Here is a 15,429-nt window from a genome sequence, read left to right as displayed (position 1 = left end):
CTCTGAAGTAACACATTGTGATTCATGTACAAACAACACACAATTATTGTAGATTCTTCAAAGCCTCCTTATATTCAACACTTGGGCAGGTGGTGTTATACATGCCCTCACAGCACCGGCACATCAATCACCCTATTTTCACCTTGTCACCTTCATTAAGCTGCTCTCTTTCTACAGAAGGCCCACCGCATGCATGGGGGGGGGGGGGGGGGGGGGGGGGGGGGAGGGGGGATACCGTGGGCCAGGGCTGTGGCATCTAACGTCTGGTTGTCAGTGTCCTTTGGAAAAGCAAGTGATTGTCCTAAAATCAGATGTTCCAGCAGATTGATCTAGTTTGCCAACAACATGAGAGGCTGCTCCTACCTGTCCTGGTGAGCTGGGCATAAATCAGTGACCTCTGACCCTGGAAAAGTGTTGTGATTAGTGGAGAGAGGACAGTGACAGACACTTCCTTTGGTAAATCCAATATGACTGAGATGTCGACCACAGTCAGCTGCAGAGCAAACTGCAGCGACTGCATCACCTGAAAAATAATGAAAAACCCTGAAAAAATATACATTTATGTTTTTGGAATTTATGTCTTCTGTTCAAATACTAATATCATCTTGCCTTTTCATGATAATTGTTATGACTCATTGTCTTACTTTTGGTTGCATCCTGTCAGTCCCTGTGATGAACTGAGCGTGACCTCCTCCTTGGCCATCCCATTGATGAGAGCAGAGCTGGCCCCTTCCCCAATCCCAAAAGAGAAACACCTGCAATACAACAGCTGTTTTTAAGACACACAGGTTTGGTACGCAGAGAACCTGAATTCTCAATCACTTCTTTGGTGCTCCCCACCTCTCCATCAGTAAAGACAAACAGCAAGAGAGGAGAGTTTTTTCACCTACACAAGCAAAAGCTCAACTCTTTGGCAGGTATACAAGTATGCTTTCAGTAATCTGTTTTAGCAAGTAAATCAAACATAACCTGGAGTTTTGCAGAATCATCCAAAGGCAACATGGTGTTTTACAGTGATATCACTTTAAGTCACTGAGATCACATGAATACAACTCACGGGAAGATGTGTTCACAACGAGACCCCAAACTGTAAAATGTTTGAATAGCAGCCCATTGGTAAACTCTTCAACAGGAGCAGAGGACTGTCCTGAAGGGAAGAGGGAAAGATGGTGAGGCCACTGTGTGAGAGGAACGATTTGAGGAAATATTTTGTAACTCTAACACCACTTTATGAATACTCTGGCACTGCTGGTGCGAGTATTACTCATATTTTCAGATTGATTCACTACCAACACAAACTCTCCACATGAAGCCATTGAACACATCAGAGACATGAAAAGGACAGAAAAATGTCAAGTTTACAGTTTCTAATATATTCCAATACAATTAAATTCCAGGTTGAAGAACTGGGATCTTGAATTTTTATTTGCAAACTAATGACTTCACTTATTTTTCACTCACCCGCCTCAGCAGAGGCCTGTCCTGCCTCCACCACAGCAGTGGGCTGGTGGGCGTCTTTGTAATAAATCAGCAGTTCAACATCTCTGTCAAACTTGTGTCCTGCAGCCAGCTTGACCTGCACACCACAAACACATTCATATTTATTCATCAGTAACAAGTAACAACCACACGCAGCAGACACATCAGCACTCTACCTACCGTGGCCTGGGTTTGATCAGTGTTGAGGTACTGCAGAGGGTCCAGGGAGCAGTTGGACTCTACTTTATGGATTGGACGAGGAGAGGAGACAGAAGAAACATCACTGGACAACCAAAACTATTTTACAGCTATTTTAGTTTAAAACCATAAAAAGTGACAGAAAAGGAATATGTTTGTTTTTGTAAATATGCTCTTGACTTTTATGATCTATGGATGGTATAATGACAAATATCAGTATAATGAGGAAAACATCATTTTTGCCTCTCTTTTTTTTAAACAAACCTTTAAAGTGATATAAGATTTTATGTCAGCGCAAGTTAGTGAGTGTTAAGTAATTATAAACCTCTTTATGATCTAACTTTTTGGAAAAAATAAGGGAAACTCCACATAACATTTTCTTAATTAGTTAAAACCATTTACTGATATAAAGTCATGACGTTTGGCCAGCTTGAAGATGGAGAGAAAGACACTCTTTTTTTATTAATCCTTTATTTATCCAGGTAAAAAAAATCTCATTGAGATTAAAAATCTCATTTCCAAGAGAGACCTGGCATCATGGCAACAAAAGTCACATACCACATAACATTTAAAACAAATACAATATCCCATACCAACATGTGTAAAATATACAATAACACATTAAAAACAATCACACTGAGTAAAAGAGCTGTTCTCTCGTTCCTTTAAGACAGACTTAAACTCTCCCAAGGTAACCAATTCTAATAATTTGAGTTCCTTCTGCAGATTATTCCAGGAAGCAGGGGCAGCGTATTTAAAACCTTTTTCCCCAATTCTGTTCTGATTTTTGGGACAATCAATTGTATGATTTTGTTCGAACGAAGGCTGTATTGGTTGTGGTCTTTCTCGAATTGATGAGATTCTAGATTGGTTTTGGTGTTTCTGTGTGAAATCAGTAAAAACATGAACATAATCGCCATCTAGTGGCAGAGAAAAGGAATTAAAACACTTTGTGAATGAGCTGCCACAGCAGTGGTCCAATCTTCTACTGTGTTAGGAGTATTCAGACAATTTTGACATACTTTTTTTCCACAATGGTAAAACCAATATTAGGTACATAATTCATGACAAATAAACATGTAAAAGGGGTTGATGATATAAAACAGCTCTGTATCAAAGGCAGTGTGGAGTAAGCAGACCTGCTTCTGTTCACTCTGAAGATGAAGCTACTTTAAGAAAACCCTCAGAGTCCCAGAGCTTCTTTCTTCACGCTGCAGCCCAGCAGAACATTTCCAGCATCCACACACTCGACTTGATTTGGCAGATTATTACACTGGATGCTCTTCCTGATGAAATCCCAAACTGTGATATCATAAATGCTCTAAAATAATGTGCTGACATGTTTTTACAACAACTGATGAGGAAAATAATTTCTGCTGCCGTGTGGTTTCTGGATAATATCAGACGCTGGTGCAGCTCAGTGGGAGGTTAGGAGTGTGATTACCACCAGTGTTTTAGCTTCTGATATGCAGATGTTTATTCTCAGGCTGTGAGGCAGGCCTACGTTTAGTTTGACTTCATTTTATTTGTTTTATGGTGTGTTTTTAATTATATCATGTTATTTTGTTCAAATTATAGAATCAAATCTGTTTTATCTCACATCATCATTTTGTGTTAATATTTAAATTGACAGCAGTGCATCTTTTCAGGCTTTGACTTTTCCACCTCCTTGTTGCTTCCTCCATGGAAGACATGCCAGTGGGATTAAGGAGGTCCTTGAAGCATTCCTTCCACCACCCGACAGTGTTCTCATTCGAAGTCAGCAGCACTCCACCCTCACTATGCACAGTGCAGGTAGATCACCTCTTTCCCCTCCTGAGTCGCCAAACGGGTGGCCATAATCTTTAGGCGGTATGGTTCAGTGGTTACCACCACAACCGGCACCAACCACCCTGCAACCGCAGCTCTGATGATTTGAAATGGAGTCCCTCAAGTCTCGCAAATGAAAAATATGCACATATTCTTGTTGGACAGAAAAATCTACTGATATTTTTGTTTTAGTAGTACAACTTTGCTTAGTCCAGGTTGAAAATAAAATGAAAGAGCATAATTTTTCCAAAATTATAGAGCCTCATTCATTTTGATGTCTGAAAACTTCAGGGAGTTTTCTTGGTTTTTGAGATGGCATCAGATTTCAGTGCGTGAAAAAATAACATGCCTGAAAGTGGGTTGACAGAGCATTTTTCAAAGGAACTTATTTTGAGTAGTATTTATTATTTGAACCTAAAATTTCACAGCACTCATCATATGTGCCCACACTTTGTATCTTAACATTTTTTATGAAAATGATGGATGGTTGAGCAGAAGACCCGTGTTGATTACAAATGGAATGATCCATGAGTTAACTAAGCTGGACTTGGTTTTACTGACAGTTTGAAGTTACTGTTTAACAAGCAGCTAGTAACTTGGGTAGTAAAAACAAAAACTACCCATCAGCTTAAGAAATTACTGAGCTGTGCTTAAGTTAACACTGAAGCTGGCTCCCTAGACTTCAATGTTGTGGTATTTGTTTTGGTAAAAGAACATGATCCTAAAATAGTTTTAACAGGAGTTATAGTGAAGAGAGGCTGCAGCTTAGCAGAAATCCCCCATAATCACTTTGATAGACTGTATAAATGATCATTTATCATTTGCAATTAGCCAATTTGAATTTTATTTATATTCCACTACTTCACAACTGTAGTTGCTTTAAGTCACTTTGCATATTAAGCTAAAGACCCTATAATATTAGAGAAGAAAAACACAACAACCAGATGTTCCCTATGAGCACGCACTTGGCAACATTGGGAGGGAACGACTCTGTTTAAAAGAGAAGAAACCTCCAGCAGAACCAGGTTCAGGGAGGGCAACTATCTGCTGGTTGGGGGTGAGGGGAAAGACAAGGATGCAGAGGGAGTCAAGTATCTGGACTCTGTGTTTCTAACATTTTTAGGGTCGAGCACAAAAACTCGCTTTCGCCTGAAATTAGAAGCAGGAAATTCGAGGTCATCCAGGCCTTGATGTCTTTAAGACATGACTGTACTTTAACTAATTGATTTGTGTTACAGGGCTTCATGGAGACATTGTTAAGAAACCAAATAGAAATCTAAAGATTTTTAACGAGAATCTGGTAAACATAGACAACAGTGCATTTAACTCACTGTAAAACCTCTGTGTTTCTTCCTACTAAACTCTAAAAATGCTTTTTTAAAAAAAATAAAATTATGCAGTATTGCCAGTGACTATATTTTCAAGATTTATCGTGCTATACTTTGTTTCTATCGCACATACTGACAGAGGATGGTGACCTTTAGTCCAGACAGACATGCTGTCTTTACTTAACCCCAGTTATCAGGCTGAAGGAGTCCTGACAGGATCTCGATTTCTTTCTGCTGCTGATGGATTTGCCTCTAAAAGTCAGACAGACTTTGTTTTCTTCTCTAAACAAACACTATGACAGTGTGCAATGTGCAGACAAGTCTGTCATTCTTTACAAAAGCAGGCTCTGAGGACACAAATTAGTTATTGTTGGTGATGTTCCTGTGTGTGTCAATCTGTTTGTTCTTAGTGTATTTTAGAGTAAAAGTGTCAGATTATTGCACAATAGTGTTTGGACTTGAATTCAAACAATGTCTCCTTGATTTCACACAAACGGCAGACTGAGATTACTCTGTCATGTCTAATATGTTTGTGATCAGTAATGATATACTATTAGATGTTATGATACCCCTAATCCAAGAAATAATGATTAGGAAAAAGTGAAACATGTTTAAAACTAGACACACAGCATTAGGTTTGGGTATTATTAACTGTTTTCCAGTAAGTAGAGTTAAGTTTCTGAAAATACTGTTTTAAATTCAACACGTGGAAACTCACAATTCAAAACAGAAGTGTTGTTTGTGTTAAACTGCTTTACCCAGCGTCCTCTGCAGGTCTGAGACTGAAGTGCAGCTGGTTCTCAGAGGGATGACCTGCCAGGCTGTACGTCAGCGTCACACAGCCCTCTGCTGCCTCTGAGCTCTGACACAGAATTACAGTGTTAGAAGTCACGTTAATTACTGTCATCAAATACCTAAACAACAACATGAGAGGCTGCTGCTCCTACCTGTCCAGTGAGCTGGGCATAAATCAGTGACCTCTGACCCTGGAAAAGTGTTGTGATTGGTGGAGAGAGGACAGTGACAGACACTTCCTTTGGTAAATCCCATGTGACTGAGATGTCGACCACAGCTGGCTGCAGAGCAAATCGCAGCGACTGCATCACCTGAAAAATAATGAAAAACTCTCCAAATATACACAAACAGCTGGAACAGACATTTTACTCACTGCAGGTCTGATCTCAAATATGTATCTGCTGCTGCTGCAATGTTTAACTTGACCTGTAATTGTGTTTATGTCTTACTTTTGGTTGCATCCTGTCAGTCCCTGTGATGAACTGAGCGTGACCTCCTCCTTCCTTGGCCATCCCATTGATGAGAGCAGAGCTGGCCCCTTCCCCAATCCCAAAAGAGAAACACCTGCAATACAACAGCTTTTGCTGAGTACACAGAGGACATGAGTTCTTCTTCACCAGATCGATCACTTCTTTGGTGTTCCCAACCTCTGCATCAGTAAAGACAAACAGCTGGAGAGGAGAGTTTACACACACTTTTTCATGTATGTATGCTGTCAGTAAAGTGTTTTAACAAGTTAAAAAAAGCAAGAGTGAGAGGAACAGTAGGAGCCACTCAACAGATCAACTCATGTATAATTAGCAGATTATATGAGACTGATACAGGGCTTGATTCATGGTCAACTTACAAGTTGGAGTAATGAATGAGAAAAAAAGGAAGGACTAAAGAATGACATCATTAAAGTGTGTGTGTGTGTGTGTGTGTGTGTGTGTGTGTGTGTGTGTGTGTGTGTGTGTGTGTGTGTGTGTGTGTGTGTGTGTGTGTGTGTGTAATGCAGGGTTGGCTGTAAATATGTTTGAGGGGCTCCAGGATCTCTGTTCCTCCAAGATCAGCCTCCATTTGCTCAACTTTCTTCAGAGCCTCCTCACCATACTCTACACCAGACCTTCCCAAAGTGTGGGGCCCGCCCCCTAAGGAGGGCACAGAGCCATTGCAAGGGAGGCGCAGTATGAAAAGGAAAAAAAAACAAAAAAAAAACAATGCTTGGACACTGCTAGCATGGGGCGCCTCCACAAACGCAAATCAGGAGATGAAGCATCGCTGAATATGTTTCCAAACCAACTTCATTCTAAGCCAAAGACTAGAAAATATGATGAAGCAAATCTTCCCTTTGGCTTCACCTGCACAAGTGCCGAGGTAGGTCTCCCCTGCAGAATTGGTTTTCCCTTCGTCGGGAGCAGCGCTGGCCTCTCCAAATCACGGACAAACAGTATCCCGCATTCTTGATTTTTAGTTCACAAACACTTGTTGTAATTACTAACTACTCCTGACATTTTGGAGATTTTAGCTCTTTATACAGTAAAGATACAGCGGGATACAAATGACATCAGGCCACAATTTGTTCCCCCGGTTCAAATCACGGACAAACAGCATCCCACAGTTGTTTATGTTTTTAAACCTATTTTGCAGAGGGATTGAAAAATGTATTGACAGCAATGTTGAATATTATTACACCGGAAAAAAACAACTACATGTAAAGTAATCACACCGTGACGCCTCTGCCTTTGTAAATAGAGGAACAGTAGCTGCATGTGTATATGTAAGCGTGTAAAACCTGCAGAAAGTCAGATTAACAGTATTTTGTCTCTACACAGCAAAATCTCCAGTGTTAAATTCACACTAGAGAGTGTCTATATGGGTCCACACCTCTGAGTGTTAAATACAACACTGTTGAGTGTTAAATTAACACTTTTGACAGTGTTATATGTTTAAAAGTAACCTAGTCAGTTTTGAAGATTAACAATGGCTAACACTGAGCAGTGCTGATTTTCTAACACTGGAAAATAACTCAAAATGTTAGAAATATTCCAGTGTTAGAAAATCAGCACTGCTCAGTGTTAGCCATTGTTAATCTTCAAAACTGACTAGGTTACTTTTAAACATATAACACTGTCAAAAGTGTTAATTTAACACTCAGAGGTGTGGACCCATATAGACACTCTCCAGTGTTAATTTAACACTGGAGATTTTGCTGTGTACCTGCTATTCTGCAATTCATCTCATGTAAACAATAACGTGGCGCACAGCGTGACGTGAAAAAAGACACATACCTTTGACGTTGCGTGACGAACTCTGTATTCCTCGTCCACACATAAACGCAAAACCGGAGTTTTAAAAAATCTCAGTTTTCGGTGATTTGAAACGCCGTTTACATGTGGACGAAACAGCTGCGTTTTCAGAAATACCCGTGTAGGTGTGGACGTAGCGTAAAAGAGTTAGTAGTTTATTTTCTTACTAAATGTAATTTATTGCAGATTACTTGTATTTGCTTAATTGTTTACTAAATGTTTGAGGTGTGAAATAAACCGCAATGGAGCAAAAGATGGGTGTGTGTGGTTGGAGAATGTGTTAGTGCGTGCGTGTGCGTGTGCGCATGCGCGCGATTATTTTCCGGGTTTAGATTTGCATGAGGTGGAAGCAGATGTGTTTCCTTTTCTTTGCGAAAAACAAAAAAACATGTCAAGTAATTGTAATGAAAGCTTTCCTGGAAATAAAGACTAAGTATAGAACAATGACTGGAAACACATTAGTTATAAATAGATGAAAAATAGGTTCGAGTCTTTGGATCCTGTGAAACAAATATAATATGTCATCATGAAAAAAACATGCTTCATCAGTGGTTTCAGTTACCACTGATGATATATATTCAGAGTATTTTCAATCTTTTGCTCTCGAGTCCCAGATGTTGTTTGAATAGGGTCAAACCTCATAAAAGAAGGATTCGTTAAAAGGAAAATGCATTCAGGCCTGTAACATGTGACTTCAGCAGCTGTGCTGCAAAGCAGTTGATGTAGTGGATTAATAGTTAAGAGACTTTAAAGTGCAACAATGTGAATTTACACATTAACTCAGAATGTCTGTGAGATGGTCAGTCTAACACCCTAATGTTATTGTACGGTTTATTTTTGCCATGTGTATTTTTATTTTACTTTTTTCAAAAATGGTGATGCTTGTTCATCCTTTCATCTCCTCCCACTTAGATTACTACAGTGCTCTATGGTATTGTCTGTCTAAATCATCTATTAATCATCTCCAATCTGCCAAAAATGCTGCTGTAAGGCTTTTATCCCACTCATAAATTCTCTCATATCACTCCATTATTAAAGTGTCTGCACTGGCTTTACTGTTAGATTTACATATCAGTTCAAAATCTTCATTCTTTCTTTTATGGCCTTCGGAGGAGAGGATGCCACTTATATGTCTCCGGTCTACTCGACACCTATTCTTCAAACCAAATCCTGAGGTCCAGAGATCGAAACCTTTTGAAACTAAAACTGCAGAACAACTTACCCCTCTGTCTTTGGCCCATCAACACTGTGGCATCCTTTAAAAAATAGCTGTGAATTAATGTATTTAGAAAGGCATTTGAGTAATTTTTTGTGATTTGTGTTGCTTTACGTAATTCGGGTGTGTCCATTTTGACCACATTTTTATTACCTCTGTAAAGCAATTTGTGACTCGTTCGTATCTTAAAGTGGTATATAAATAAACATTACTCTACTTACTCTTTGAATGTACAAAAACATTTAAGATGTCTACTTGTTTGAATGCCTCTTATTATAACTAAAGCACTTCAACAGAGGAGCCGTCTCCTGTTACTGTTGCAGCATAGACTTATGGAGGGAAAGTTGCCTCAAAAGGGTTGCAAAACCTACGATATGATCCACAAGCATAAACTAAGATTTACAAATATGTACAATCATTTGTGTGTAACCTTTGAGGGCTCACAAGTGCGTGCCTCAATCCACACACAAATACAAGGCAATTTGTTTAGTTTTACGAATCAGATATTCTTTTTCTTTGAAAAACCTTTCTGTGCACACAAATGTTTTGTCTTGTTTTGGGGACGTGGACGTGTCTTTTTCTAAATCAACTAGAAAATGTGATTTACCAATTAGAGAAACTATACAGTAGCCTATAAACGTTAGTATACAGTTTAAATAATCTGCTGCTAGATGCTAGGAAAAGTCAGCCAGTGCTCAGCGTGGCTGTGAATCAGACTCTGGAGTGAGTATAAGCTAACTAATAGTTAGGCATTGGAGGCCCAGATGTCCCAGTTTTACACTGTGACATGATCGCAGCTTACATTTGCAGATGATATGTGCCAGGGTGGGCAACTCTAGGCCTCGAGGGCCGGTGTCCTGCAGATTTTAGATGTGTCCTTGATCCAACACAACAGATTCAAATGGCTAAATTACCTCCTCAACATGTCCTGAAATTCTCGAGAGGCCTGGTGATGAACTAATCGTTTGATTCAGGTGTGTTGACCCAGGGTGATATCTAAAACCTGCAGGACACTGGCCCTCGAGCCCTGGAGTTGCCCATCCCTGAGTGACAGCGTTAAATTTGCCTCAAAACCCCACGTGGGCATGCAACATGATCGGTGCGTATCAGACGATTCGTCCACACATTTAAGGTTTTGTAAGGGAGCGAGAAGGCAGTTGCGTGTACTTTTAGACATTTGTGTGCACAGTGTGTGCTCAGGTTTGGATGTATGCATTTGTAAAATAGTTTTAAGTGTGTGCTCAAATTGCTTTGTGTCTGTGCGTGGACAGAATGCCTTCTTCAGTCGACACACTGCGAGTCCTCAAAGGTTACACACAAACCATTGTAAATATTTGTATTCTTAGTTTACGCTGGTGGGTAGTGAAAAATGCCAACAAGTTCAACATGTAAAGATGAAATCATGCATAATGCTCAGAGTGATGTCTGTTATTAAACAACAGCACAGTCTCTCTCAGACTGTTTGCACAGGTGCGCGTGACAGTGCGTAACCATGGTTACTGTGTGACGCCAATTGTCTGTTACTCTGAATCTCTCAGGACTTCTAATAAAGAATCTTGGGTTACTATGTCCTTACAAAGTAAATCAAGCTTAAGATTTCAGAGTAAAAATAACAGCAGGGAAGTTGAAGAAGAAGAAGAAGACAGATTATCAATTTAGAAGGTGCAACAGAGGCAGAAGCTATGAGACCAGAGCTGGACAAATTAGAAAAAAAAAAAAGGCTGGGCGAGGCCCCCAGTGTTAATAAGATCCTAGCCCTGTATGGTGTGTTGGTGGGCGTGTTTGTATAGTCAAAACAGGGATGAGTTTAGTATCTCCATACAGAGACACAAGTTTACATTTCCCAGTCTAAAGCTCTGTTATATTTCAGAGACCAACAGCAAGTTTTCACTGAGAAGGTAAGTTGAAATTAGATTACTAATTACCAGATTGTGTAAATCCTAAGAACTTCCTTCTAAAATTAACACAAAAAGAACTCGTAGAATGATTAAATGTTTATTATTATTAATTATTAAACACTTTAATATTTCTGTGTAAACATTATATAAACTGGCAAAAGGTCCACAGGGATAGCCTTCATGAGCCTTTTTTTAGTAAGAATAACTTCTCTGATAGTCTCGAGTTAAAGGTCAAGTTCATGTGAGTTCATTGGCAGAAGTTTGTGTATTTCATCAGAAGAGAACTGCACAGACAAGCCTTTGTTTGTCAGTGGTATCTGTCACGATTTGACTACCAAAGTACTATACTGCCCTATTCAAAGTGCATATTGTCATGTTGGATTTTGATGTACCAATATTAACGGTATATTATTTTGCATAAAATCCCATGTGTTCAACTTTTTCTGTTTTTTTTGTTGTTGTTGGGTTTTTATTTTGATTTTTGTATTTACAGGCCATGGAATTGCTGAGCCCTCTTTCACTACTTTTAGGTATGTTTTTTGGTGAATGATCATTGTTATAAATGTTAAATATGATCAGTGTTGGGCAAGTTACTTTGAAAAAGTAATTAATTATAGTTAATAGTTATTTCTTCAAAAAAGTAACTGAGTTAGTAACTGAGTTACAATATTCTAAAAGTAATTAATTACTGGAAAAGTAACTATTGCGTTACTTTAAAAAAAAACGTTTAACCCTCTGGGGTCCAGGGTATAATTGGCCATTTTTAACTACTTTTGATTTTCCCTCCACATTTCACCTTTAAAAACAGTTTATTTGCCTTGTTTGGTATCATTCTTTTCAGCACAACCTCACGTGTCTGAATTTACAGTTATGTTTTCATTTTGACACACTGTATTAACACAATTGATCTAAAATCAGACAAAAAACATAAAACCAGAGTAGAAAAAGTTATATTTTTTACTGTAATAACCACACACATGCTTAATGAATCATATTTCATAACTTTAAATGCAAATATAAATTGTCAATTTTAAAATACTATGCACAAGTTTTGCAAACAACAAAGTTATTTGCAGCCATTTATCTTTTACCTTTTTTTTAAAAAAAATAACCATTTCAAACTATCTATATAACAATCAGCTGTTCTGCATTAAATAAGATGCCACACATATTATTTGTGCCACTCCAAAAAAATAATTTCTGTCCACTATAAAGAACATCACAGCCTGATACCTGCAGGTCTGACAGCAGCAGGTGTATCACTCATGTTTCTACCCGGAGACAGCAGTCGCCTCATTGTTCTGACACACAACACAAAACTATCCACAACACTACACACTAACTACACAAGACAACACATTAACTACACACTCCAAACACGCTAAACATCACAAATCTCTCAAATCTCAAAACTCGCTCTCTCTCTCACTCTCACCGTCACTCCTAAAACTTCCCCTGTTTTTTGTTTGGGTTTTTTTTTTGGGGGGGGGGGTTCATAAGCAGAGAGTGCTTGCTGCGCTGTCCTTAGCCAGTAAACATGACGAAACTATTGAGGAAAAAACGTATATATTGTTTATCGTGACTCTGGTTTTACTCGACGCAATTTAAAAACTGGTATATATCACCTTGTTGCTTTGTCTTGAAGTGGTCATGTGATTGGCTTGCCACGACTACTTTATTCTTCCTCAGTCAAACAGCAGCACTCATGCGATTGTTTTGCCTCCTTAGCTCCAGGTGTTGTGCTAGAAAGTGATCGTGATTACCGTCCGCGGGAGCGCGCACAGCTGCTTAAAGCTGTAGCGTCCAGATTACTTATGTAGTCAGCTACTTCCGTGCAACTGATATAAGATGTGGTAAGATGAACACAGCTTCAACAGTCTGTTTGTTGAAAAATAGTAACGGACCGCATGTTCTTGTTAGTAACTGTAACGGCGTTGTAACGATAGGAATAGTAATTAGTTAGATTACTCGTTACTGAAAAAAGTAACGCCGTTAGTAACGCCGTTACTTGTAACGCTGTTATTCCCATCACTGAATATGATGTACCTAGATTCTAAAATTAATAAATAAACAAATATTTCCTGTTGTTATGGAGCTTACAGCATTTAGTTAAAGTGGTGCAAACATTTAAAAAGCATGAAGAGTAACGTGAACTGAACATTACAGTCTATATTCAAAAAGAGTAAAGAAATTCAAATTTTTTGCATGGTCTTGAAGAAAATAACACAAAAACATATTTGCCTTTAAAATTTAAATAATTAGAAATGTAAAAATAATGCACTTTTTTTGTATTTACATTTTTGCATATACATAAATATACTACATATATATCAGTACGTTTTTTAAAGATGAACTATAACAGTAATGTGTCTGTGCAGGTTCTCAGGTCTAAGGAGTTTGGAAAGAAAAGCAACTGGACTTTTTAAAGTTTCTTGTAGACTTTCACCTCTTACCTGAGAAGTTCTTCAGCTGAAACATCTTTAAGAAGTCCAGTCACCTTTCTTTAAATTCTAAATTTCTTTAGATAACAGTAATGCAAAAAAAACAAATGACTAAATGATACTTAAACTGTTGATCTGGTCTTATTCTGTTACAGCAACAGTCCAGCTGCACTTTGTTTTCTCTTCCTATGTGTGCCCAAATGCAGGAGATTTAGAAATTGGCAATTTAACTTGGAAACTTGAATGTTGTATGAGCAACAGAAACCAATTCACACTGAAAATTGTGGCTCAAAAATTGGACTCGTTGGACTCGATGTACTCGATGTACAGCTCAGGAACATGTCCTGGCACCAATTACAGAGAGCGAAAGTGTTTGAATTCCTCTCTAGCGGTAGAAAATGGTAAGCACTGCAAACCAGTACATTGTTTAAGAAATACTTTAAGCACACATGCAGTGTTATTTTCTCTGATGAATCTTTATATGTTGGTTTTGTGTATCAGGAATTATAAAGGTCTCTGTAAACGATACAGTTTGTAAGGAAAACTACACTCAGCCTGAATGCCACCCAAATGTCACTTTCAACAAAACAGCTGTTAATCTTACACAACAGTATGTTTCATGTGTACTCAATTACTGAATACAAAGATTCAGTATATTTGGTGCCACACATGCTTTCAATAAATCACCTGTATATTTTCCTCCACAAAAGGAATGGAAATATCTGCTTTAACATGACATCAAAGAATGGCATGAAAGTAAAGATTAAATTTCAATGTGCTGAGTACCCTGCTGCTAACAGTAAGCTCTACCCAACACAGTAAAATTGCTTAAAGACTGCATTTAATTTAACATAATGACATGGAGTTTATGTACAATATGTGTGCATTACATTTTTAAAACCTACTCTCGATTTTTGTGTCCAGTCAGTCTACACAACAAAAGTAAAAGTTGGATTGATGCCTTGGAGGACTGCCAGAGGGATCATTTCTCCCTGGTTGAGATCTGCGAAAAGAAAGTAAGGGATGATGTGAAAAGACTGCAAAATAAAACAGACTCAAAGACGGGGGTGTGGATTGGACTGCAAAGGTCCATTTTTGGCTACAGACCTGAGTGGAAGTGGATTTCAGGGTATAATGTTGTAAAATCACAGTTGAATAGAACTTCGTCCACCAACTCTGACTTTGACAACCACTGTGGAAAAGTCATCTTTGATAATAAGACAGAAGAAATCAAGTGGTCCAACGCCGACTGCCATGAAAAATTACCATACATTTGTCAAAGTAAGTTGCTGTTTTGTTGTCCAGTCAGACTTCTTCACCTGGTTTTTATTAAATCTTATTGTTTTTCTTTTTTCTTTTTCTCCAGGAATGAATGAAAAGCCCTGTACTGATGAATATACAGAGAAGTCAGGTATATCTACCAAAATGTTTTCTAGCCCGTAGGCATAAATTGACGTTTTACTTTATATTCTGCATCTTTTTTTATCTGTGTGACACATGTCACTGTAAGCTGCAATATTTACATATAAGTAGATGTATAAAGGTCAATGGGAAGTTTAAAATGAAGCCATTCCACTCTGCTTTTTATATATTTTTGAATTAATATTTGTGTTTTGGGCCACAGAGCTTTTCATTGACATTGACTGAACTGATAGCACCAAAGAAAACGATTCGCAGCGTCTCAATCGTCATCACATCAAGGTGAGATTCCTGGAGAAGCAGATGGATGACCCAGCAAACCCAATGTGTATTGTTAGATTATAATATTATTTTATGCCATGTTATACCCCTAATTAAAGATTGTGAATTATTATGTAGTTTTAGTTTGCATTATTCTCCTGAATTAGAAGAAGCTGATAACTATTGCATTAGTTAAACTGATTTGCATTACATTAGACTGCTGATTTATTGTGGATGAATGATATTGTTTTATGATGTTATAAGAAATACTGTTTGCAGAGAGTCATCGCCTTATTT

At 38.3% G+C, this 15,429-nt stretch overlaps 2 protein-coding genes across 2 annotated transcripts; one reads left to right on the top strand and one right to left on the bottom strand.

Moving 5' to 3' along the window:
• Window positions 1-405: 405 nt before the first annotated feature.
• On the bottom strand, window positions 406-8,145 carry LOC308401544 (von Willebrand factor A domain-containing protein 5A-like). The gene is made up of 9 exons (XM_080889815.1): window positions 7,880-8,145; window positions 6,059-6,173; window positions 5,762-5,920; window positions 5,573-5,676; window positions 1,660-1,721; window positions 1,462-1,576; window positions 1,058-1,147; window positions 645-755; window positions 406-523 (listed from the first exon to the last, which is right to left on the bottom strand). Exons 2-5 carry the CDS (start codon window positions 6,119-6,121, stop codon window positions 1,676-1,678), a joined length of 372 nt encoding a protein of 123 aa, XP_080745941.1. The 5' UTR covers window positions 6,122-6,173; window positions 7,880-8,145; the 3' UTR covers window positions 406-523; window positions 645-755; window positions 1,058-1,147; window positions 1,462-1,576; window positions 1,660-1,675.
• A 5,866-nt stretch (window positions 8,146-14,011) lies between these two features.
• On the top strand, window positions 14,012-15,154 carry LOC308401543 (regenerating islet-derived protein 3-gamma-like; the record flags this gene model as incomplete). The annotated part of the gene is given in 6 exon segments (XM_080889814.1): window positions 14,012-14,038; window positions 14,040-14,062; window positions 14,163-14,251; window positions 14,377-14,733; window positions 14,819-14,863; window positions 15,077-15,154. Coding segments are annotated over 6 exon segments (564 nt in total). The 3' UTR covers window positions 15,100-15,154.
• Window positions 15,155-15,429: the final 275 nt, after the last annotated feature.

Source organism: Rhamphochromis sp. 'chilingali', assembly GCF_963969265.1.
Source record: "Rhamphochromis sp. 'chilingali' genome assembly, chromosome: 8".
NCBI lineage: Eukaryota > Metazoa > Chordata > Actinopteri > Cichliformes > Cichlidae > Rhamphochromis > Rhamphochromis sp. 'chilingali'.
Note: the sequence above shows the minus strand (reverse complement) of the source record. Positions and strands in the feature narration are given on the sequence as shown.